The 22,500-nt window shown below is 28.7% G+C and overlaps 1 protein-coding gene across 5 annotated transcripts in view; it reads right to left on the reverse strand.

Annotated features, from left to right (window-relative positions):
• The window catches only part of LOC142345493 (uncharacterized), a 113,633-nt gene that overhangs the window by 90,648 nt on the left and 485 nt on the right, over positions 1-22,500 (reverse strand). Inside the window, exons 2-3 of one of the 5 annotated variants that reach the window (XM_075397561.1) lie at positions 22,402-22,428; positions 22,000-22,116 (exon numbers count right to left, since the gene is read on the reverse strand). The exons of 3 other annotated variants lie outside the window; for them this stretch is intronic. In XM_075397561.1, the coding sequence (XP_075253676.1) occupies positions 22,092-22,116; positions 22,402-22,428 (52 nt within the window). In that variant the 3' untranslated portion in view covers positions 22,000-22,091. Of the gene's footprint in view, positions 1-21,999; positions 22,117-22,401; positions 22,429-22,500 lie in introns of those variants that run through there. One more of the 5 variants, XM_075397562.1, reaches the window with a different exon arrangement.

The following is a 22,500-nucleotide window of genomic DNA, read 5'->3' on the forward strand; positions in this document are numbered from 1 at the left end:
GTGAGAATATGTATAAGTCTAAGTCTAAGTCTTTATTTATGACTATGACAAATTCTATGTCAAACACACCTTTGGTCTGCTAACTATGTCAGATGAGTCTTCGACCAGCTAGTTACACTAGATGGACCTTTGGTCAGCTGACTATGTCAGATCAACGAAGTTGCTGGTTACACCAGGTGAATCTTCGACCAGTTGTATTTGAAAACTGATGCAAAGTAAAACTCAACATATCACCCTTGAAATCAATAGGTCTTCCTTGCTCATCTCTAATATGAAATTCAATATACTCTATTCTATCCTTTGTTACATTTTGATATAAGCAATTAATTGGTATAATAATTATCAAGTAACCTGGTGGTTCAGCTGGAGTAAAAGTGTATAGTATGTCTGTGTTATTAATATTATGTTTAACACCAGATATCACATTCCAGTGAAGGTTAACAGTACTAAAACCTATAATATCAAGAATCTTTTGAGATGTATAAGTATAAGTATAAGTATAAGTATAAGTATAAGTATAAGTATAAGTATAAGTATAAGTATCAGTATAAGTATAAGTATAAGTATAAGTATAAGAATAAGTGAGTATAAGTATAAATATAAGTATAAGTATAAGTATAAGTATAAGTATAAGTATAAGCATAAGTATAAGTATAAGAATAAGTACGTATAAGTATAAGTATAAGTATAAGTATAAGTATAAGTATAAGTAAAAGTATAAGTATAAGTATAAGTATAAGTATAAGTATAAGTATAAGTATAAGTATAAGTATAAGTATAAGTATAAGTATAAGTATAAGTATAAGTATAAGTATAAGTATAAGTATAAGTATAAGTATAAGTATAAGTATAAGTATAAGTATAAATATAAGTATAAGTATAAGTATAAGTATAAGTATAAGTATAAGTATAAGTATAAGTATAAGAATAAGTATAAGTATAAGTATAAGTATAAGTAAAAGTAAAAGTAAAAGTAAAAGTAAAAGTAAAAGTAAAAGTATAAGTATAAGTATAAGTATAAGTATAAGTATAAGTATAAGTATAAGTATAAGAATAAGTATAAGTATAAGTATAAGTATAAGTAAAAGTAAAAGTAAAAGTAAAAGTAAAAGTAAAAAGTATAAGTAAATGTATAAGTATAAGTATAAGTATAAGTATAAGTATAATTATAAGTAAAAGTATAAGTATAAGTATAAGTATAAGTATAAGTATAAGTATAAGTATAAGTATAAGTATAAGTATAAGTATAAGTATAAGTATAAGTATAAGTATAAGTATAAGTATAAGTATAAGTATAAGTATAAGTATAAATATAAGTATAAGTATAAGTATAAGTATAAGTATAAGTATAAGTATAAGTATAAGAATAAGTATAAGTATAAGTATAAGTATAAGTATAAGTAAAATAAAAAGTAAAAGTAAAAGTAAAAGTAAAAGTAAAAGTATAAGTATAAGTATAAGTATAAGTATAAGTATAAGTATAAGTATAAGTATAAGTATAAGTATAAGTATAAGTATATGTATAAGTATAAGTATAAGTATAAGTATAAGTATAAGTATAAGTATAAGTATAAGTATAAGTATAAGTATAAGTATAAGTATAAGTATAAGTATAAGTTGAGTATAAGTATAAGTATAAGTATAAGTATAAGTATAAGTATAAGTATAAGTATAAGTATAAATATAAGTATAAGTATAAGTATAAGTATAAGTATAAGTATAAGTATAAGAATAAGTATAAGTATAAGTATAAGTATAAGTAAAAGTAAAAGTAAAAGTAAAAGTAAAAGTAAAAGTAAAAGTATAAGTATAAGTATAAGTATAAGTATAAGTATAAGTATAAGTATAAGTATAAGTATAAGTATAAGTATAAGTATAAGTATAAGTATATGTATAAGTATAAGTATAAGTATAAGTATAAGTATAAGTATAAGTATAAGTATAAGTATAAGTATAAGTATAAGTATAAGTATAAGTATAAGTTGAGTATAAGTATAAAAATAAGTATAAGTATAAGTATAAGTATAAGCATAAGTATAAGTATAAGTATAAGTATAAGTATAAGTATAAGTATAAGTATAAGTATAAGTATAAGTATAAGTATAAGTATAAGTATAAGTATAAGTATAAGTATAAGTATAAGTATAAGTATAAGTATAAGTATAAGTATAAGTATAAGTATAAGTATAAGTATAAGTATAAGTATAAGTATAAGTATAAGTATAAGTATAAGTATAAGTATAAAGTATAAGTATAAGTTTAAGTATAAGTATAAGTATAAGTATAAGTATAAGTATAGGTATAAGTATAAGTATAAGTATAAGTATAAGTATAAGTATAAGTATAAGTATAAGTATAAGTATAAGTATAAGTATAAGTATAAGTATAAGTATAAGTATAAATATAAGTATAAGTATAAGTATAAGTATAAGTATAAGTATAAGTATAAGTATAAGAATAAGTATAAGTATAAATATAAGTATAAGTAAAAAAAAAGTAAAAGTAAAAGTAAAAGTAAAAGTAAAAGTAAAAGTAAAAGTATAAGTATAAGTATAAGTATAAGTATAAGTATAAGTATAAGTATAAGTATAAGTATAAGTATAAGTATAAGTATAAGTATAAGTATAAGTATAAGTATATGTATAAGTATAAGTATAAGTATAAGTATAAGTATAAGTATAAGTATAAGTATAAGTATAAGTATAAGTATAAGTATAAGTATAAGTATAAGTATAAGTATAAGTATAAGTATAAGTATAAGTTGAGTATAAGTATAAAAATAAGTATAAGTATAAGTATAAGTATAAGAATAAGTATAAGTATAAGTATAAGTATAAGTATAAGTATAAGTATAAGTATAAGTATAAGTATAAGTATAAGTATAAGTATAAGTATAAGTATAAGTATAAGTATAAGTATAAGTATAAGTATAAGTATAAGTATAAGTATAAGTATAAGTATAAGTATAAGTATAAGTATAAGTATAAGTATAAGTATAAGTATAAGTATAAGTATAAGTATAAGTATAAGTATAAGTATAAGTATAAGTATAAGTATAAGTATAAGTATAAGTATAAGTATAAGTATAAGTATAGGTATAAGTATAAGTATAAGTATAAGTATAAGTATAAGTATAAGTATAAGTATAAGTATAAGTATAAGTATAAGTATAAGTATAAGTATAAGAATAAGTAAGTATAAGTATAAGCATAAGTATAAGTATAAGTATAAGTATAAGTATAAGTATAAGCATAAGTATAAGTATAAGTAAAAGTATAAGTATAAGTATAAGTATAAGTATAAGTATAAGAATAAGTATAAGTATAAGTATAAGTATAAGTATAAGTATAAGTATAAGTATAAGTATAAGTATAAGTATAAGTATGAGTATAAGTATAAGTATAAGTATATGTATAAGTGTAAGTATAAGTATAAGTATAAGTATTAGTATAAGTATAAGTATAATTATAAGTATAAGTATAAGTATAAGTATAAGTATAAGTATAAGTATAAGTATAATTATAAGTATAAGTATAAGTATAAGTATAAGTATAAGTATAAGAATAAGTATAAGTATAAGTATAAGTATAAGTATAAGTATAAGTATAAGTATAAGTATGAGTATAAGTAAAAGTATAAGTATAAGTGTAAGTATAAGTATAAGTATAAGTATAAGTATAAGTATAAGTATAAGTATAGGTATAAGTATAAGTATAAGTATAAGTATAAGTATAAGTGTAAGTATAAGTATAAGTATAAGTATAAGAATAAGTAAGTATAAGTATAAGCATAAGTATAAGTATAAGTATAAGTATAAGTATAAGTATAAGTATAAGTATAAGTATAAGTATAAGTAAAAGTAAAAGCATAAGTATAAGTATAAGTGTAAGTATAAGTATATGTATAAGTATAAGTATAAGTATAAGTTTAAATATTAGTATAAGTATAATTATAAGTATAAGTATGAGTATAAGTATAAGTATAAGTATGAGTATAAGTATAAGTATGAATATAAGTATAAGTATAAGCATAAGTATAAGTATAAGTATAAGTATAAGTATAAGAATAAGTAAGTATAAATATAAGTATAAGTATAAGTCTACGTATAAGTTTAAACATTATTATAAGTATAAGTATTAGTATAAGTATAAGTCAAAATAAAAGTCTAAGTCTAAGTTTATAAGTGAGAATATGTTTAAGTCTAAATCTAAGTCTTTATTTATGACTATGACAAATTCTATGTCAAACACACCTTTGGTCTGCTAACTATGTCAGATGAGTCTTCGACCAGCTAGTTACACTAGATGGACCTTTGGTCAGCTGACTATGTCAGATCAACGAAGTTGCTGGTTACACCAGATGAATATTCGACCAGTTGTATTTGAAAACTGATGCAAAGTAAAACTCAACATATCACCGTTGAAATCAATAGGTCTTCCTTGCTCATCTCTAATATGAAATTCAATATACTCTATTCTATCCTTTGTTACATTTTGATATAAGCAATTAATTGGTATAATAATTATCAAGTAACCTGGTGGTTCAGCTGGAGTAAAAGTGTATAGTATGTCTGTGTTATTAATATTATCTTTAACACCAGATATCACATTCCAGTGAAGGTTAACAGTACTAAAACCTATAATATCAAGAATCTTTTGAGATGTATATTTACCTTGTTTTTAAACTATTTTTCTAAATTCTAGTAATGGTGCTATTGAATTTTCTATGTCAAAAATAAGTGAAACCTGTTTTAATTCCATTAAACATTTCATTGTATTCTTATCAGATTCTATTATAAGATTGCCATTAGATTCTTCTTTTATTAATTCTGCTATTTTGATTAGTTCATATGCACCTGGTATAGCAGCTAAAACATGGGTCTCTGACCATGCTTGGCCATCGCCTTCAAATAAAAAATGATAATTCGTTCTATTCACATTAAACACTGAGTTATTAAATGGATAATCTAATTAAACTTAATTTTGTTGTATTAAGTATAGATTCACTAAAGTTAAATTTTTCTGTTGGCTTTAGCATTCTAAAGTTAAGTGTCTGTTCTTCTTTAGTTGTAGTTAGAGCTTCATGTATCTTTTGTAGTTCATGTAGAATTAAGTAGTCAGTCATTTTTTATATTCAAATAATATTAATTTTGGTTATGGTGAGGGGGCCTTCGGCCCTGGTCCCCAAACATGGGTGAAGCCCCATAGTTATAATTATAATTATCTGTGAACAAAATTTGTTCGTGGTTTAGCAAGCAGGTTTCCTGATAGCTATATTTATAGTTAGAGTTGTAGCCTTAGTTATAGTCAGAGTTATAGCCTTAGTTATAGTTATAATTAAATTTTTTCCTTATAAAAAAGGATTTTAGTTTGAATGCAACTTATGGTTATAAAAAAGACATACACAAAAGTGAGATTATAAAATATAAGAAAAAACAATCTAACAACGGATACGGTTAACACCAACATTAATGTCATACTCAATAGAGAAGAGAATCAATTAAATATACACGAATCATACATAGAGATATTGTTTGTTGTATCAGATTAGTTATTAATGGTATGATGGCATTATTTAGTTCAGCAAAGCTGGAAACTAGTGGTGGTAGGACTATTGATTTTATAGATCATTGTCATCCTAATCTATTGATGTAGAAAATATTAACTAGTACTGATGATGAATATGAGAGTGGTTTTGTCAGAAATCAAGGTTATAGAGATGGTCAACTTAAAGGTGATCATATTGCTGCAGAACAAGGTCATATGTATTTGATGGTTAAGATAGAGAAGAGAATCAATTAAATATACACGAATCATACATAGAGATATTGTTTGTTGTATCAGATTAGTTATTAATGGTATGATGGCATTATTTAGTTCAGCAAAGCTGGAAACTAGTGGTGGTAGGACTATTGATTTTATAGATCATTGTCATCCTAATCTATTGATGTAGAAAATATTAACTAGTACTGATGATGAATATGAGAGTGGTTTTGTCAGAAATCAAGGTTATAGAGATGGTCAACTTAAAGGTGATCATATTGCTGCAGAACAAGGTCATATGTATTTGATGGTTAAGATGAGTGATCTTTTTGAATGATTTAGAAAAGGTTATATATGGGTTAGGATTTAAACTAATGTTAAAAAGAAATAATAATGATTGAGCTCTATTTAGAGTTATTGCTGGTGCTGATGCAGTACCTAATGATGGTAATACAGAAATTAGAGATATATCGTGGTGTGTACCTTGTTTTGATCCTAGTAATGACAATAGAACTTTTGTACAGAAAGGAGTGAATAAAAAGAACAATGTTGATTTTAGTTATTATGAAAGAAAGACATTTTATAAGAATGTACCCAATGCTACTAACTTCTTATTTGATCTAGGTATGGAAAGTGGTGTGGAAAGACCACAATATATAATAATTGGTTTCGAAAATGGTAATGTTAATGAACAAACTCATGATGCAAGTACGTTTGTTATAACGAATGTTACTGAATGTTATTGTAAGATTGGTAGTGAAATTTATCCTGAGAATAGAATGAATATTAATTTTGGTACTAATTATTATTGAGAGGCTTTTAAAGAAATTGTCAATTTTATTAACGAATATTATCGATTACCTCATAATATTAAACCATATATATAAATCATAGAACATACAAAAGTAGTTAGAGAGTGTATGTATTTGATACTAGGTATCAAAATGATCATATAGGCCAACAACCAATACAACTTAATTTTAAATAAAGTGTTGCAGTTGCAGAAGTTATATGTCATGCATTAGTATTAACTAGAAAAGTGCTTTGTGTTAATAGTGATGGTGATAAGACAGTTGATATTATATCTTAGTTATATAATCAATGTTATAGTCAAACCATTTCCTACTAGTCTTAACAAAACCTTTAACATAAATAATATCTAATTTTTTTTTTACTCTTTAGAGACTGTCCTTTAGCTTCAAGTTTAATTTTCGGCGTAGGCTTAGTCTTAGCTTTATGTTGTGTCTTTATAACAAAGAGATTATACTTTTTAACTTCCATTATTTTTCATATATAGAAATATGAGTAAGTTTAATATGTTTAAAACTAATTCATATTGTGTTAGATATTATAGTAGTACTAATAATATTCAAGGGGTTGTCACAGCTAAAAGAACTAAGATGTTAAAAGGATCCTGTGCTGTGTGTAGAAGAAATAAGTCAATGACTGTCAGTGATGCAAAAAAAGAAGCTGAGGGATTTAAGGATTTCTTTAAAAGTGTTGGTAAAGCTACAGTTAACTTTGGAACGAAATTTCTAAAAAATCCAGTAGGAGTATTAGAAATAGCAAGTAAAATAGGAAGTGCACCTGCAAGTAATATACCAAGAGCTGCTTTATCGGCAACACCTGATTTAATTACTTTTGCAACTTTGCAACTACTGGTGAAGGTATAAAAGTAGTACAGAAAGGTAGAGGATTATATTTAAGTACAAAGAAAAGATAATTAATTATATTAGAGTTTCAATAATAAGTTTGTCTATGACTATGACTATGACTATGACCACGACTATAACTATGACTATGACTATGACTAGATAAATCTAATGGTAAATAATAATACTAATATTATGATTACTAAATTTTTGGTGAAACATGGATAAGTCCAATTATTATTACTAGGAATCAATAACTTCTTCAGTTTAAAAAATACTTAACTTATTCTTCTTGTTTTTCTTATAATCCTTATGTACCTTATTTAATTCATTACACTCATTGTTACCTATTTTATTATCATTCATTGATTTAGTATATAGTTTATTAACCTTGTCACTAAACCATTTACTTAAAACTTACATTTCTGAATACTTTATAATTTTATTTCTTGTTTTAGTATTAATTGTTTTTGATAATGAATCGCATACAGTTGCTGTTACAAAAGCTGTGGGTATAGAATAAGGCAAGCCTATACTTATTATTGCAACTGATGTCGATGTTGCAGTTTTTCCTATTGATGATAACAATACTTCTGTTATCTCAGCTACGTTAAAATAATTCTTATATATACTTAACCTCTTATTATAGTTTTTAGTTTCAGATTCATAATAATTTCAAACATCTTTTATAATGTTAATATTGTTATAAAACTTATTCTAGCTGAGATTTTATCATTGATGTATTTTTCTGAGAAGGTGTTATTATTGGAATAAAGTAAGGGTGCACTGGGTTTAATTTCTTTCATTTTAATTAACTAAATAGACCAGATATAATCATGGGCATAGATATAGATAAAAAAATAATCATAGATATAGCTAAAAATTATAATCATAATCATAGATATATTTATAATCACAGATAAAATTATAATCGTAGATATAGATATAATCTTAACTATTTAAAACATTTTTCAATCTCATTCATTTTATTTTGATGACTAAAATCATAATGCATCCCTAGCCTTGCATGTTCTTTGTTGTCTTCTAGCTTACTTTCTAATAATATAGCTATTATATATTGTACTATTGTCTTTTTCTTCTTTATAAGGGCTTCATCAACAGCAGAATTAGTCTTTTTTTATTAATTTCTCTAAATTCTTTCAGACCAGTATTGAACATATCGTCAAGGTGAATGTTAGTAATATTCTGATTACACTTATTATAATCAATTTCTAGTTTTAATTGATTATACTTAGAGATGGTACCACTAGCAACTTTGTTACAAAAGTTAACAGTTTTGTAGCTTCATTTGCCGATTTATTAAACTCACTAATTAGATCTTCATTAACTTGTATTTTGTTTATTTGTAATCTTTTAGTTGTAACTTAAGTTCAATTTTATTTTTACTGAAAATATCGATTTTATTAGAAGAAGATATTAAGTAATTGTCACAATACTTTTTATTAACAACACCTTTTTCATCTATGGAAGGATGCATAGTTGTAATTTTATAAGTATCTTTCATGTCAATGTTATCGTTATCTTCTAAGAATGATTGACAGGCCTTATTTGTTGTTAGAGTATTGGTTATTGCTGATACGAGGAATGGGTTCCCCGATTGTTGTTTAGCCTTATTGAATCTATTCCTTGTCATCTTTGTATTTGTTTACAGAAAAAGATGAATCCAACATGCTGGCTTTTGACCGGAGGTCTATTGGGGATAACTCAACTATGTTGATCTACTTCATAGCTGACCGGAGGTCTATATTTAATTATTCCAAAACCTTATTTTTAGACTGAAAATCAGACTCGGTTTTTGATATTTCCTGTTCATATTATTTACCTCCTATTATCTCTCCTTCATGTCTTCTATCTTATATATTGGCGGTTGTTTTTTTAAAACTTCATTAGCTTTAAACAATTCTCTATTCCAGTTAGAAGTGCATCCTTTAGAGAAAACAAAATGTTGCGTTTGTCAGCGTTCCTGACATAATCACCGACTTTAAGTTTTGGCCTTGATTTGGTAGATTTAACATCGTCTTTAACTTTATCAGGGCTATTAGAAGCATCAACAGGTGTCATATTAATTGTTCATTGAACGATTATTATAAGTTACAATAGCATCATTTAATACATTTACCCAATTACCATCACCATTGCTGAACATTGGTTTATTAATTATGTGTAATAATGTTTTATTAAATCTTTCTATGAATACGGCCTTTAAATCACTATAAATAGAAAATAAATCGGTTTCATATTCGTTAAGTAAAGATTTAAATGTTTTATTGTAAAACTCACTACCTCTATCTAGCCATAACTTTGCTGGTTTTCGTTTGTCCGATAAAATAGTTTTAAGAGCATTAGTTATAGATAAAACAGATTTATTCTTCAATGGAAAAACCATGCATATTCTGTGATTAGATCTATAACTGTTAATATAAACTTATAATAATTATTGTATTTACTCGGAAATGACTTATCAAATAAATCATCTGACAAAATTTCATCTTTCTATAGTGGTTTTATTCTTTCTCTTCTAAACTTTTTTAACTGTAGGTGAGGACTGAATACTTCTTTAATTATTAGTTGATGTGTTTCCACAATTATTTATTTACCATAATTAAAAAGAAAATTTTCTAGTTGTTCTTGATTTATAATATTCATAGATAACATTTGTTTAGACCAATTTAACATTTCATCACATAATCCATCATGCCCAGCTTTTTTTTCTAGTATAAGTAATTCTAATTTTTCTATCGGGGAAGGGATGAAGTCCTTTGTACCCAAACCTGCGCAGATACTGCTATGATTGCCGAGTTTATCTTTAGTTAAACGCTTGCCATAGTTTTTCTCTTTTTCCTCCAATATACGTTTTACTGTTCTATATCTACTGCTTCTCTTATCACCTTTTCTAATATCATATTCAATATCAAATACAAACCTTTTAATTTTTTTCATCTTCATCGATATCACCATATGTTACATTTGGGTTAGTAAGAAAGTTAATAAACCCATCTCAAAATTCAAATATATTATCCTTAACTATAAATGAATTTTCTTGATAAGTTACTTTAACACCGTTCATTTCAAATTCACCAATGTCTAAATTTTCGAACAATAACTTTAATTGAGGGTTTGATTGAATTGTCATTGAATTAATAATGTGAGCTGTGTCTTTATTTGCTATAATTCCTGGTTCATCCCGGGCTTCCTCTACAGCCTTATTGGACTTCATTAATGCTTCATTAGACTTCAATAATGCTTTATTAGCTGGGAGCCGGCTTGCTGGATCATCTTAGTTTAATTATCTAACTCTTGATTTTGCCAATCTATTGCTCTTAATGTTAGTTCATCTAATGCTAGATTCTGTGAAGCAGCTTCACCAATAGTTTTATTTATAGGGTCAAATAATTCTTTTATCTCATCATAATATTCTTAATGTTTTAATTTATCTTCTAGTCGATTCTTTCTGTTGTCTTTTTCTAATTTATTGAATTCTATAAGTTTACCTAGTTTAGTCAATTTTTATATATTGAAAAATTATAATAATAGGAAAATGGATATTGAGAATTCTCTTGATGAAAATTACTCTGAATTTAAAAAAATGTTTAGCTTGTTCAAAACCATATTGGACTATGGAAGAGTTTATCCACCATGCTAGGGATCCCTAGCATGATGAATTAATATTTTCAATTTATTTTAAATATATAGATGAAAGGGAAACCAGTAAAATAGAATTTATAGAATATAATAAAAACAAATTAACTAAAGGAAATAGTTAAAGGGGAATATATTTGCGAGAGATGATAATCTATAATGTACTAACTTCTAAATCAAGGGATGCAATAGATCATTTTATTAATGGGTGGTTATAGAATCTTATTAACCAGTTTTTCAGTTTTTATTTTTTTAATGATAATAAATCACTATATAATCTAATAGCGGCTTCAATTAACTTTCTATTATCATTAATGTTTAGTTCTGAAATATTATTAACCAGTTGGTCTTTGTCTAAATCTAACTCTGAAGTAGTATTATTATTTTTATTTATTAAGTCTCTTTGGAATACATACAGATTCTCATCATGAGGATAGCTTTTAATATTTTGTACATAGAAACTTTATCATCAAAGTTATTCAGACTTCTTTTACTAGTTTTAATTGTTGACCTCTTATCCGCGACTCTTTGTGTTTTACGTTCTTCTACTATTCTTTCTTTATTTTCCATTAATGCATTATAGCAGTCTTCATGTTTGCCATTGTTTTCTTTCTTTATTCCTTTCCCTTTTGCAGTTCCATTCTTAAACGGTCTCTGCCTGTGGGTAACCAAATTATAGGTCTTTGGGTTTAACGCTATGAATTCTTCTACCTCTCTACCTCCAAGTTCATGTTTGAATTTACCTGGAACTTTATTATTAGTTTTGGTTGGGGTATCAAGATTGCTTAAGTCCATGTTTTATCATCAACATTACCTTCGCTAAAGCTTAATACAAAACTATCAATATCCATAAAATGCAGCATTAGATCTTTGAGTGATGGTTGTAATTCATCATAAAAGAATTCATACATGCAGAGTTTACTAAGTTCTAATACTGTTGAGCCCAAGTATATTGGTTTATAATACTGGTTTTCTTTTTTTCAAATTTTATTAGAGTGCAACTATCATATCTAATTACATCTTTACTTGTTGGTTTACTAACAGCTTTAAGTATTTCATAATCATCTGTTAAAATCTTAGCTTCTAATTTCTTTAATGGGTTCTCAAAATTTTTACCAAATAGGAAAATATTCAATAACTTGAATAAATCCTTCTCAGCCTCAGTCTTAGCTTCTGCTCTCATATTAGCAATGAGTTCGATATAACCTTTATTAATATTGTCTTGTTTGAATTTAATAAGTCTATGAATTTTAGTAACCTTTATACCCATCTTAACAACCAACTTTAACATTCTGTAGTGTATTGGATATTCATATTTATTATTCTGATCTAATATTAGTTTCTCGCTTTTTGAAGAAATTGGAGGTCTTTGTTTATATCCTAGTTCAATATTCTCTACTTCTCTTTTATAAGGCAGTAATTGAAAGTTACTAATTCTATCTCTACATTCATTGGTATATTTTAAATCACAGAGAAGCAAGTAGCCATAATCACTATCATCTGGAATGTTCAATATTTCGTCTAGAGTAGTATCACAGCTTTTGCATTAGGGCATAATGTATAAATTAATAGCATCAATGTACCATATAGATCTTCTTTGACTTGGAGTTTGATTGTGATTTTGACTTTGATTTTGATTCTGACTTTGACCATTAATATATCTATTGCCCATAACAGCGCATATACCACCTCTCATTGCACTAATGAAATCTTTTAGCATTTGTTCATCTTGTATTGCTTCTAATTCAAGTTCACTAAATTTTAGGAAACAATCAAAGCTGAAACCAGTTAGACTGATATAATGCCGAGGACTAAAATTTATATAAGTCTATGTTTAACATAACAAATAGATTGAAGCAATGTTCTAATATTCTGACATCATTCTCCATATAATCTAGTGTTATTTTTTTACCTGTTTTCATACAATTACTTCTATTAAACTCATCAACTTCAGATTGGAGCGACAAATTATTTGTTAGCAATGGTCTAAAGTCTTCTATTGATAGGCTGTTCATTTTATTATTATAGCTATTCTCGTCTTTAAAGTACTCATAAGGACATAATGTTTTACTTTTAACTTGATAAACATTTTCCATTTTTTCTAGAGACATTGCAATAAAATTGTAACTGTCTATAAACTTTAGTAATCCCACTCTAAACATTTTAGTTTTACCGTTAGTACTAAGTAATACATCAACTCTTCTCTTATTATTATTCTGATGAATAAACTCATTATATAAAATATTTAAGTCGTAGCCTTTACCATTATGAAATATAACTGGAATAAAGTTTTGTTGTTTATAGTTTAAGTTACAAATATTACATGCAGGGCCTCTGTATCTGCCAGTTTGGTGGCAGTGATCCCTAACTTTTCTAATGCAAGGTTTATTAAAAATATGACAAGTGTTATTGACTTCATGATATAGTTTATCTTCTTTATTAAATTTCATGGGGTTGTTTTACTTGAAATTATTCTCAATTTCTATTTCTGATAGATCTTTGACATAATCTTTGAAACAGTCTCGACCAAAATTTGATTTGTAGTTTCCATTAAAACTAAAGCCAACGGCAATAGCTACCTGGTCAGATATTTTATTTATTATCACCAATCTTTTTATTATTACTCTCCATATAACATTCAATATCGCTATAGATGAAATTCTTTACTTCTTATTGTTTTTAATAGTTCTTGAAGTTGATTTGTTTTAATCTTGAGCATACAATCTTTGGTTTGCTTTGTGTGCAGCTTTCATGGGTTTCATATTTTTGTTGAATGCTAAATCAATAGGTACAATTATCAAAAAACCAATACTTTAACCGTTTAGTATTAGGTTTTTTTTCAATAATACTTCTATGTTTTTAATTAAAGCACAGTAATCATCCCATGCTAGTAATCTTACATTCTTACGACCTTTGACGAAGTTTGAACATTTCAGTATTATTTCTACTCTAGTATCATGGGACTCCGTCGATGTTGGGGGCCGGAGGCCCTTACACCATCTTCAGTTGAGGGTTGGTAAAACCATATGTTGATGTTATATTTATTCTCTATTCTTGTTAAATAATCATAAGTGTTTTCATTATCTTCCCAGTCATCAACTAGGTTACTAATATATTTACTTTCTCTAGTTGGTTGATCAGCTGCAGGGAATAATGCGGTTGTAATACATAATCGCAAGCAGTTAAATTTATTGGTTCTAATAATTAATATCGTTTTGGTTTTACTTCTTAGTCTGGGTGGTAGTGCATTATAAGATCCTAATGATGGCTTAGTTCTTTCTATGCTTAATTGCACGTCTGATATTCCAATAAAGTCATAATCATAACCATAGCCTTCATATATTTCTTTAACATGATCAAGCCATTGGTTTAGATTCAGACGATGATCTTTAGTCATATATTCATTAGTTCTAAAGTTTATTTTATTAACCTTTGGGACCCCTTCTTCACCATTGGGAGTTCTCTTTCGATATACCCAATCAGCGCTGACCTTATATTTATAGTATTTAAATGGTTTAAACCCGTCTAATATGTAATCTATTGGCTCATTAATATCTTTGATAAAACTTTCATCAGATTTAGTAATATGTAACTGCCTTTGATTGAAGCTTGATTTAATTTTATAAGTATTGTCCTTGGCTACGTTTTCCCTCCAGTGTTTATTCATGTTGGTTTGTAGACCTATAGTTTTTTTTTGAAGTTTGGCCACAGACCCAAGGGACTACAGTTTGGGGTTTAGCCCGAGTTTCAAGTTCAAATTGGACCCATTTTTTGTTCGAGGGCTGGGGTGAAGCCCTTTTAAAATCTGGTAAAACCATTTTAGGAACGAGAATGTAGTCATCTTCTTCAGGGTCATACACACTCTCTCTCTCTCTCTCTCTCTCTCTCTCTCTTTCTCTCTCTATGTTTTTAGGTATGGGTTTAGGTTTAGGTTTGTGAAGGGCAAGCCTTGTTTCACCAACTGGTGGTGGGGCACTTTTAGGCTTGGGTTGTGGTTGTGGTAGTGAAGCCGTCTCAGCTTCATCAAGATCCATAATCATATCCCTGGTTCTTTTCTGGTGACCACTTGATAAAGTATGTTTGAGAAAATCCTTCATCGAATCGAAAGATAAATGGCAGATACCACAGAAGTTTACATTACTGTTTGTTGATTGAGACATGGTGCATTTTATTAGGGAAAATAACTCTCGGAAATAAAATTGAAGTGTAAAATAGTGATAGTAGATAAGTGAAAAAAATAAGCCTTGGAAAGAGGGTTGTATTGATTGTAAAGAATTAGATTCTTGTCTTTATATATGCAAGATATAGTTAAAGTAAAAGATTTTATTAAACATTTAAGAGAGCATCATGTTAATCCCAATCAAAATCTAGAGTGTAATATGTGTAAAGGTTATAAGCATATTTCTTTTTCTATGTTTAGAAATGTAAGATGAATGTGGTGTATCTATCTTAACAGATATAGATACACACATACCAAAGATAGATTCAAGGAATATGCAAAAAGATTTAGTATAAAATTTGGAGTCAAGCTGGTTTTGTGCAGGTTATCAACGAAGTGGTTACACGGTCTCACTCGTTACACTGAAAAAAACACTTAACACTGTGTTTCTACCGTTCTCAGTGTTTTTGACTGTATACCAATCACCGTGTGTCCCATATACAGTCCCACAGCAGGTATCATCCTTTTAAGAACTGTGAATTTGGTTTTTATTATCTCACTTAGTTTTATAGTAATTCATCAAATCGGGGGACGCTCATTGGAGTCAGGGAAGAAGGAACCCAAAACCTTTCGTTTGCTAAAGCAACTTAACTAGACTCGATGATTTAACCATTACGCCAAGTGAGACAGAAAGTTTTAGTTTTAGATTGATTAAATATTGATTAGAGAACATACGAAAATTTTTTTTGTTCAATATTTTTTCAGTTTTTTTGTTCACGTTTTTTTGAAAGTTAGATTACGTGTTTTTACACGGTCTCTCTAGTTACACTAGTATCTGGGATACCTCCACCGTAGTCGGTGTGGATAAAATGCAAACTATCCGTCTGATAATGGATAATTACCAGCTTATTTCTGTACTACTGGATTGCACTAAGTGATACAGGAAATGATAAATTTTGGGGGAATATAAAGGGGGAAATATAGTGGATAAAACAAAGGGAAATAAAGTAATGTTTATATGTAGTAGTGGGAAAAGGGTGCATTTATCCAGATAAAAACGAATACCCGTTAGGGTTGAGTTTTTGGTCTGGATAGCGATAGCACCTTTTTCCCACTACTCAAGTCAGGACTATTTGAAAATTCATCGTTGTAATTGAACTATGAAAAGACAAAAAGAGAGCCAATAACCAAAACCTGGGGACAAAGCCTGAATACTTCTCTATACTAACGCTTTGATTTTTGTATGATAATTCAGAATACACGATTTTTTTGACAGACCCTCCGAAGCCTTAATCAAAAAGAGCAATCGGTAAATGTTTGAGATTTTCTGTATCCAAAAGCTTGGATCTATTCTGTCCCCCCCCCAGTTTTTTTATAACCCCCAGTTACAAACTATGTGTTGTTATATAGCACGTTACTATGTAAAAATATTGCACGTTCGCCTGGGGCTCGTAAAAAAAATGTCGATTTTTTTTGCTGTGTCCTTCATTTTCCTCGACTTCCGAATATCAGACGCTAACTTGACCAGAACGTTTACCGCGGATACTTCTTCTGCGTAAGCCATAATGCTTCTGAGAGAGACCTTTTTTACATCTGGAAACTTCTAATTTGGTCAAAAAAAATTCTGACTGTAGGTAAGACTGATATAGGCAGAAAGTTGTTCGGATCAATATCACTTTGCGATTTATAAAAAAAAGAATGTATTCTGTTTTGCCTAGATACCACCTTAGATACATCTGAAAAAGAAGTTTGAATGCAGAGTTCAACAGAGCTTTCGCTAATACCTAAGTGGATTTTCAAGAACTGCCATGAAGAGGATTTCGGTTTTTTCAAAGGCAACCTTTTTTAAACTTAGCGAATTTTCTAGACATTCTTTAGCTTAGCCAAATTTGTAACTTTGTTATCTTGAGTTTCAACAATCTGATATGTTGTGTTCTCAAGGCAACGGCACTTTTTAAAATCCGTATCTAAAATAACTTTACTTTGAAGTTCTTCAAAAAAATCTAATTTTTGTAAGTCCAAAATTCGTGTTTGTTTATGAGAGTCACATAGAAAGGGGCTGTTCTGCATCCAGTTTTAGCTTACCTCTGACATTCAATTGTAATATTCCAAAATAAGTGTCACTGGTATTATATTTGAAGATAGATGTTTCAATGCCTTAGGTACAGTAAGCAAAATCGGTTTTCAAAGCTGATACATTGCTAAATTGCTTGCTATTGTCGATGTAAATAAGGCTCACCACATAGGGACTGGATGGATGTCTTCAAGTTTCAATTCAAATTTATCTAGGTACTCTTAAAGTACCTCTGTAAAACTCTGTAACATTTTTCGTTCATGCATTCGGTTTCAAGTAAAAAATTGTGATTTAAATGTAAAATACATTGTTGGACAATACCTGACTTACAAATCAAAGACATTTCATTCGCTAAGCAAAAACACTCTACCTAGATTAGTCTATGAATGAGTTTAAAACAGATTTAAAAAATTCGTTGAAAAAAATGCAGACAAAATCAAAGTCAAATTAATGCATATGACCAAAAAATAACAGCTCAGAAAGAATACTTTTGATCAAACATCTTTTACTCTATCAACTTCAAAATTAGAGCGACAAGTTTTGCACTGCAAAATCAAACTTCCTTTCAACACAAATCTTGCTGCAGCGTGACCAAATCAATCCCTTCGATTTGAGTGCAAAGTTAATGATAATATAAAAACAGTTCTTAAAAAAGACACCACCTCGAATTAAATTGAAAAATATAAATTCTGAAAGTCAAGCATAAAAATATAAAGTTGAGTCCAAAAGATTGAACTCATTAGACGCAAAAATTAAAAAAGTTTTCCAGCAGCATCAATTTACCACAATCAGAATGCGCAAGATAAAAATTTATTGAAAGAGGTTTGAAAATATTCTAGCCCAGAGTTTGGGAAACCATCATTAAAACAAGCACTTCATGTGTAATTTCAATTTCGGTGTCCTTTGAATGCGCATACAATGACGCAAACTTGTCAAAATCCACTTCAATAACAGACAAAGCAGGAAAGGCAAAAACTTTAAAATTTATCAAAATCAGAAAATTTGTTTTACAGGCATCACAAAAAATGAGCAAAAACATGTCCTTAAAAACAGCAAAAAAACTACATTAGAGGTCATAATTAAACAATAGCAAGTTTTTTTTAAAAAAATAAGCACAACAACGAATGAAGGCAAGGCTCAAAATTTAAAGATAAAACACCAAAAAACAAATTGTTTAAAAATCAATAAGAATGGTAGTTGAAATTTGATGCAGATAAATTAAAAACAATTTTGTTGAACTAAAATTTCAATGAGAACTTAAATTTTGAGACTAAGCGATAAGACTACAGGCAAAGCAATAAAATCCAAGACCTAAAATCTACATAGATGGAAACAAGTCCAAAAAGCATAAAAGCCGATGCCATCAACTCAAAACATCAGTTAGATTCATGCATGCTTCATTAGCTAGCATTAACCTTTGTCATGTCTTAAAAAGATTTTAGGCTACCTAAATGAACAAAAGAACCGACAAAAGTTTACAAGCAATGTTTTTTTAAAAAAAAGGTTTTCGAAAACAAATTTTGAAAAACTCAGTAAAAACGCACAGCATGAGCTTAATCCCATAAAACTTTAATTATATTTAGCTATTTCATTTCAACTAACTAAGGAGCGCTGTAATTAATGTGAGTAACTGATAAAACAATAAACAAGACGCAAACTGAGGAAGACATAAAAATCATTGAGATGTGTGACAAATTACTTCAAAACATTTTTGATATCATTTGCAAATGTTGCACTGATACCATTACGACTCATTATTGTGCTAGTAAGAGGAGTCATTGATGAGATTGAGAAATAAGACTTGAAAACTAAACTAGAAACGTCCAGAACCCAAAAAGCACTGCTGTTAGTTCAAAACAAACAATGTCTAAGCCAAATGAACCATAAGTTGCTTTTGAAAAAAAACTTTACATTTTTTTTTGCATTATTAGAACATATATTCAACTTTTGAAACATTTTTTTAACTGTGGAAAAAAATTTGAAAAAACAGCGAACAGAGGGGTAGAATTGAATTAAGTGTAAAAATTTGCTTCCAGCAGCCGAAGAGTTTTGAAAACAATTTAACATTCTACGTTTGGAAGCAGCTCAAACAAATCATGATTATCACATACTCCGTTTTTTGCTTCTTCTGCCGTCCCAAAATGTTTACCGCGGACACCTCTTCTTCGTAAGCCATAATGATTCTGAGAGAGACCTTTTTTACATCTGTAAACTTCTAGTTTGGTCAAAAAAATTCTGACTGTAGGTAAGACTGATATAGGCTGAAAGTAGTTCGGATCAATATCACTTCGCGATTTATAAAAAAAAATGTATTCTGTTTTGCCTCCCCTCCCCCATCTCCCCAGCTTAGTTGGCTTATATCTTTTACCCCCCAGGCGCGCGTGCTACTTCTGGTTTTGACTTATGCAATTAGAAACCACCTTAAATACATCTGAAAAAGAAGTTTGAATGCAGAGCTCAACAGAGCTTTGGCTAATAAATGAGTTGATTTTCAAGCACTGCCATGAAGAGGATTTTGGTTTTTTTCAAAGCCCAGCGTTTTAAAACTTAGAGAATTTTCTAGACATTTTTAACTTAGCCAAATTTGTAATTTTGTTAGCTTGAGTTTCAAAAACCTGATACGTTGTAATATCAAGGTAACGGCGATTTTTAAAATCCGTATCTAATTTATCTTTACTTTAAAGTTCTTCAAAAAAATCTCCTAAGTAAAAAATTCGTGTTTGTTTATGAGAGTCACATAGTAAAGATAGATAAATAAATGCCTGAGGTACGGTAAGCTAAATTGGTTTTCAAAGCTAATACATTGCTGCATTGCTTGCTATGGTTGATGTAAACAACGCTCACCACATAGAGACTGGATGTCTTAAAATTTCAGTTCAATTTTATCTAGGTACTCTTGAAGTACCTCTGCAAAACTCTGTAACATTTTTTGTTCATGCATAGGGCTTCAAGTAAATAATTGTGACTTAAATGCAAAATACATTGTTGGACAATACCTGACCTACAAATCAAAGACATTTCATTCGCTAAGCAAAAACACTCTACCTAGATTAGTCTATGAATGGGTTTAAAACAGATTTAAAAATTCGTTGAAGAAAAATGCAGTAAAAATCAAAGTCAGTTTAATGCATATGACCAAAAAACAACAGCTCAGAAAGAATACTTTTGTTCAAATACCTTTTTATTCTATCAACTTTATCTTTAGAGCGACACGTTTTCAACTGCAAAATCAAACTTGAAAATATTCTAGCCCAGAGTTTGGGAAACCATCATTTAAAGAAGCACTTCGAGTGTAATTTCAATTTTGGTGTCCTTTGAATGCGCATACAATGACGCAAATTTGTCAAAATCTACATCAAAAACAGACAAAGCAAGAAAAGCTTTAAAATTTATCAAAATCAAAAATTTCGTTTTAAAGGCGTCACAAAAAATGAACACAAACAAATCCTTAAAAACTGCAAAAAGGCTACCTTAGAGGGCATAAAATAACCAATAGCTTGTTTTGTTTAAAAAAACAAGCACAACAACGAATGAATGCAATGCTCAAAAATTAACGATAAAACATCAAAAACAAATTGATCCAAAATCAATAAGAGTGGTAGTTGTGTTTTGATGCAGAAGAAATAAGAACAAATTCGTTGCACTAAAATTTCAATTAGAACCTAAAATTCGACACTAAGCGATAAGACTGCAGGCAAAGCAACAGAATTCAAGATTTAAAAATCTACATATATCGAAACAAGCCGAAAAGCATAAAAGTCGGAGCCAACAATTCAAAAACATCAGTTAGATTCATGCATGCTTCCTTAGCAAGCATTTACCTTTGCTATTTCTTAAACAGATTTTAGATTACCTAAATGAACGAAAAAAACCGACGAAAGTTTAAAAGCAATGTTTTTTTTAAAAAAGGTTTTTGAAAACATATTATGAAAAACTCAGTAAAAACGCACAGCATGAGCTTAATCCCATAAAACTTTAATTATATTTAGCTATTTCATTTCAACTAACTAAGGAGCGCTGTAATTAATGTGAGTAACTGATAAAACAATAAACAAGACGCAAACTGAGGAAGACATAAAAATCATTGAGATGTGTGACAAATTACTTCAAAAAATTTTTGATATCATTTGCAAATGTTGCACTGATACCATTACGACTCATTATTGTGCTAGTGAGAGGAGTCATTGATGAGATTGAGAAATAAGACTTGAAAACTAAACTAGAAACGTCCAGAACCCAAAAAGCACTGCTGTTCGATTAAAACAAACAATGTCTAAGCCATCTGAACCATAAGTTGCTCTTGATTACAAAAAAAAGTTTACATTTTTTTGCATTATTAGAACATATATTCAAATTTTGAAATAATTTCTTAACTGTGGAAAAATAATTGACAAAACTGCGTAAAGATGGGTAGAATTGCCTCAAGTGTAAAAATTTGCTTTCACAAGCCGGAGAGTTTTAAAACCAATTTCACATTCTACTTTGGAAGCAGCTCAAACAATTCACGATTATCACATACTCCGGTTTTTGCTTCTTCTGCCGTCCCAACGTGACTAAATCATCACTCAGTTTGACTTCTCATTGACATTAAAAATTTTAAAAAATATACTTACAGATCTTAAAAAAACATCGCAGGACAGATTCTGAAGTAGAATTACAGGATTTGAACTTACTAACAGTTCACTATTGCAACCCATTGCAGCCCATTTTTACAACAAATTTTTGGCCATGTGGTAATTCTGCAAAAGTCCACCAGTTGCACCGCGTTGCAACCCAGTTGCGTCTCAATTTTGGCCACGAGGGTAATTGCTCAAAAATCCTCCCATTGCAGCCCATTGCAGCGCACTCGTGCGTCGCAATTTAATGCCAAGAGGGGGTAATTCCCATTGCAAGGCCTCCCATTGCAGCCCATTGTAGACCACTTTTACATTGCAATTTTGTTCACGGGGATAATTCCTCAATAGTAATCCCATTACAGCCCCCCTCTTGCTTCATTTTGCCCCCAGACCAAATTACCCCCTCGCTTTTACATCAATTTACCCCCATAGACAGCTTACCAACATACCCCAAACTCTTAAAACAAAATGGGAGGACTTTAGGGAGGACATTCGACCCGAGTACCTTTAAAACCAAACATTTTGTCGATTTATTTGTTGAAAACCAAGTTTGCAAATGACTTCCTGGGTCATTTTT

Source organism: Convolutriloba macropyga, chromosome 9 (genome assembly GCF_964194025.1).
Source record: "Convolutriloba macropyga chromosome 9, txConMacr16.3, whole genome shotgun sequence".
NCBI classification, from domain to species: domain Eukaryota; kingdom Metazoa; phylum Xenacoelomorpha; order Acoela; family Convolutidae; genus Convolutriloba; species Convolutriloba macropyga.